This window comes from Nanorana parkeri, unplaced genomic scaffold (genome assembly GCF_000935625.1).
Source record: "Nanorana parkeri isolate BGI_ZX_2015 unplaced genomic scaffold, ASM93562v1 scaffold52, whole genome shotgun sequence".
Lineage (NCBI taxonomy): Eukaryota > Metazoa > Chordata > Amphibia > Anura > Dicroglossidae > Nanorana > Nanorana parkeri.
In genome coordinates, this window is record NW_017306320.1 from 346,285 (window position 1) to 351,002 (window position 4,718).

Sequence of the window (4,718 nt, forward strand, 5' to 3'; positions counted from 1 at the left end):
GGGGGGGGGGGGGGTAGTGGGGCCATAGAAATGGATTAGATGTTTTAAGGTCACCCCAAAATGTAGTTATAAAAGCTTATGTGGACTCTATGTACATTAGTTTGGTGCTTGTTACCTGGGACTTTTAGGTAAGGAGGCATGTGATTTTGGGATTGCTTTGGCAAGTGAGGGAGCAGACACCTTCACCTTCCATGCCTTAAACCTGTTACACTGCCCTGAATTTGCTAGTGCAAGGATGAAATAATTACAAGAGCATCGTGATATGAGCCCTTGGCACTATAAAGGAGGAAGTCTATTTTAAAGTGGAAAATTATTAAGAGACATTTTCTGAAAAGTTTCATCAGCATACTCTGCTTTATTTTTGCTTCTCTGCCAGACTAAATAATGTCTTGTCACGTATGTCTTGACCTTGTACATGGTCTGCAGGGCAAACTCCTGAGGCTAGTCGTAATGCTAATGAAAATAGTCCAAGCTGTGAGACTATTACGCTATAAAGGGTTTGCATTCCTATTGTCATTTTGCTGTTTGCAGTGATATTACCCTGTATACAGCATTTGGAGTGGATTTAATATAATAAGTTTGGATTTTTGTTTCTTGAGACTGATTTTAGCTCTCCCCATTTTACACATGACTATAGAGACCTACATTCAAAAACATCGCTTGTCAGCTGATCCCAAGAAAAATAGCAATTACTCAATCTCTACTGTTTATAACACGGGAGAAGTTAGTCCTGAAGATGTCTTCTTAATCTACCCACTTTATCCTGTATAGCAACCCTGCTCAATTAGGTGTCATGGCACCCTGGTGTGCCTTCTGGCTTCCTCAGGGGTGCCCCAAAATTGTTACCTGGCATCATGCCTTTCCATGTTGCAGGTGGGTCGTCTACTAGCACCATGCAAATGACTTGTGCTAATCCAGGGAGGGTGGGATCTATTCATAAAAAAATGACATTTCTACTGAAATTTCTGATACTCCAGCTCCCGCCCTCTACCCTGCTGCCACAGCTATGGCTCCTGATGGGTTGATATGACTTTGATGTGAACAGAGCTTCTGATTTAAAGGGGACTCCTGGTGTGAGAGTGGGTGACTCTGATGTAAAAGGTTTTTTTTCTGTTTTGTTATATAAACCATGATATCCTGTTTGGCAGCATCAAAACTGTACCTCTGCTGACATCTAAATCGCTGTTACCAACTGACATTCAGAAGGCAGCATCTTGTCATACAGAATACTTTTTTCAAGGAGAACTATAGGGTCAGGGCTTTTCCCCATAGTGCTCCTAAGGGTAACGGGAGGGCACAAACTAGAGTCCTCCCGTCACCCTAAGCTCAGTATACCGTGAGCTACAGCTCACGGTATACCGAGACGCCGCAGCCGGGACGGATCCCAACATTACTGTCGAGATCCACCCAGCTGCTGGATTGACAGCTGGCTCTGCCTATCTAGAGGCAGAGCCAGCTGTGCCCGCCCCCTCCCCGTCCGTTCCGCAAGTCAGTGCTGGAGGATCGGACAGGGGAGGGGGGGGAATCCCTGCAGGGAGCCGTGAATCTCTGCAGGGATAGATCGAAAGAGATTTTCTCTCGCCTCATAATTCTCCTTTAATATCTGTTTAAAGAAGAAATCCAGGCTAAACAAGAATCATGTGCATTACTTGAATATTAGTGTCCTCGGTGTATATCTTCAGATCTGTGCAGTAATCCATTTTGATCCATCTAATATCCATACACATAAATAACAAATTCGTGTGGACTTGACCATTTAAAACATCTATTAAAAAAAAACAAAAAAACTTTCAAAGCTGACCTCTGCTACGTCTTCGGCTCCGAGAAGGGTCCGTATAGAAAGTCAGTTGAGTGTCACTATCCATCTCTCCTCCGCAATCTCCTTCAGGGTTGAGGAAGGCTGAGCCTGCTGTAAGATATAATTCAATGTCTTTCGATAAGCAAAATTAAAATAGGGCATCTCAGGGAAGGAGGGTTGTGAGATCAATGCAATAATCTGATGGAATATAAATAAACTCTCACAAACATATTCCACAGCTTCAGGGGCCGACAAAAAATTGCAAAACGACATACTTCCAAAGCCCCCGGCACGCAAGAGATTAAAAGAAGTACAAAAGAATATGTCATGAAATCTCATGTAGCTGGTAGCATTTGTCTCTTCATTTTGTGTCTCCTATTGCATCTCTTTTCTAAATCTCTATCTGGAGCTGCTTTTCTCTCTTGCCCTTTGGCCTTGTAGATGACAGCCACTGGCTACCTGTTGAAATGTTACAATGGCTCAAAGTTCCCCTAATAACACATACTGATTCTTCTATTTAATTATATTCAATTCAAGGGCAATGGAAGGACAGCGGGCTACAGCACTGACAATCGCAGAGCTGAATTGCAGCCTTGGTGTTACAGTGAATTACCTATCTTGAATAGTAAAAAAGGTATATTTTGTTCATTATGTACTTTTATTGTTCTTGTGTAAAGGAACACATTGAAGGCCATTTATTAATATGATAGTTTGCATCTTAAAGAAGAAAAATAATAAAGGACAAACAAAACAGAGAATTGTTCATGCTGATTTTCATGAGCATTCGTGGACAGCAGAGACAAATTTGCTTTTCTAAGACCAAAATTAAAGAAATAAAAAGGTAGAGGCCATGCCTATAGTACCAATTGCGATTTTCCGGCACGGAAAATGAAAACTGACACCTTATTACTTGCTATGGGCGGCAGCTCTTATTCTTTCATGTGTTCCTGGTTTTATAATTGAACCCTGAAATTGTACAAAGCGATATGGGGGCAGTAACAAAAACAAATGCAAAGGAAAAAAGGTGGTATTACCCAAGGAGACCACATGCTTGCTTTAATTTTCTAAATTACACAAGACAAAATGTCACTCACAGTCTGATTGAATGCTACAGGGTGAAATTTGTTTTTTTTTAAACCAGAATCAATAATAATTTTAAAAAACTCCCCCGATAAACCATAAGCCACAGGACTCAATATGAAGTCTCTTTTACATACACGAGGCTAAAAACTGCATATTTATAGCTATTCCAGGTTGCAATAGCTGGTTGTTATTATAGCACTGGAACAGAAATTGCATGTATTTACTTAAAGTGGCACTGTGGCTAAAATAAAAAGTCTAAAAAAGTTAGTGGCACTAGGTGGTGTGGGCTGTGGGAGAGGTGTGTACATAATTACTCACCTCTCCCGCAGCCCACACTGCCTAGTGCCACTGTAATCCAGAGAAAACACTTCTAGAATCTTCTAAATTCAAACCTTTCTGGAGTGATTGTTTACTAGTCCTCCACTGGACTTAGTGGGTTTTCCCACCAATCCATAGATAACTACTGTGTTCTATAGTATAATATTAAGGGTGGATATGACCCGTAGCCAGCCGTATCACCAAATAAACTTTTATTCTTTTCCGCAAACAATCAAATAAAAATGGCTTATATTCAGCAGAATGACAAAATCAACAGGGCTTATTGTCAGCAAACACAAGATTCAGCACCTGTATACCAAGTCCCACCTCATGGTTAGAGTCCCAGCCTGCTCACAGAGGGTTCCAGTATGGACACAGGTGTCTCAGCAGTGTCTCGGTAGATGGTATTCCACAGCTTAACACACACAGCCACATGTCCTGCTCCAAACACTTCTCACAGACACAGACTGACTGGTTTTCTGTTCCTTTTTAACACACTCTCTGGCTGGTGGGTTAACCCTTTCATTACCAGAACTGGCTGTAGTCAGGGATGGAGGCTCTGTCCCACCCAATAATCTCTCTCAGCCTCCGGATTCCGGGACCCATGTATAATTAACAACTCTGGGAAGACTACCTAGCAGTTTCCCTTACAAGTCCGACCCAGAACCCCTCACCCTGCTTGGTGAGAACCCTGAATACAAGGTAACCTTAACTGGACCACCACCTAAACAAGGGAGGGATATACCGTTCATCCTGGACCCATTCCTGGCGTCCTGTACAATAGTAACAAAAATCCGGCAAGAGGGACCACTGCTCGCTATGTGGGACCAGAAGGAGAACACTGCTGGAAGTGTTGGATTAAAAAGGTTTTCTGGATTATAGTGGTGATCAGTGGCACGGGCAGCAGAAGAAGCTAGTATTGAAGATCTTCTAAGCAGAGGGGACATTTTTGAGACATTTTTAATTTTTGTGACAGAGCTGCCTAAAGCTAAAATCCAGGGATTTAAAAATATACACCCTATAATCTAGTTATGTATTCATCAAAAATTAGTAAATGTATTCTTAAATACTGTACTGTAGTATAAATACCTTTACATTAGCTCCCCATATACACCTACACTGAGCATGCTTACAGGAGAAGAGAATAAAGCCATGACTACCATAGTATGACTTCTGCCTTGCAGTGCTGAGTTCCCTGGTTTGAATACAGGTATGACCAAGACACTATTGTATGGAGATTACAGGTTCTCTCTGTCCTTGCATGAGCATACTCTTGTTCTCTACCAGACTCCAAAGACACACTGGTAGGTTAATTGGCTCCTGTTTAAACTGGCCCTAGTATGTCTGCATATGAGATATTGAACTACAGAAAAAAAAAGAAGCATGGAGGAGTTCAGTTATGAGGAAAGATTAGCTAAAATGAATTTGTTCTCTCTTGAGAAGAAGCAATTAAGGGGGACATGATCATCATGTTTAATTACAACGGCCGGACAGCAGCTTCTTGAATGCGGGTGGGCAC

General features: G+C 41.8%; 1 protein-coding gene across 1 annotated transcript in view; it reads right to left on the reverse strand.

The window, feature by feature from the left end:
- Window positions 1–4,718, reverse strand: part of ASTN1 (astrotactin 1) — a 436,540-nt gene that overhangs the window by 104,633 nt on the left and 327,189 nt on the right. Inside the window, exon 6 of the mRNA XM_018575081.1 lies at window positions 1,802–1,909. Coding sequence (XP_018430583.1) covers window positions 1,802–1,909 — 108 coding nt within the window. The remainder of the gene's footprint in view (window positions 1–1,801; window positions 1,910–4,718) is intronic.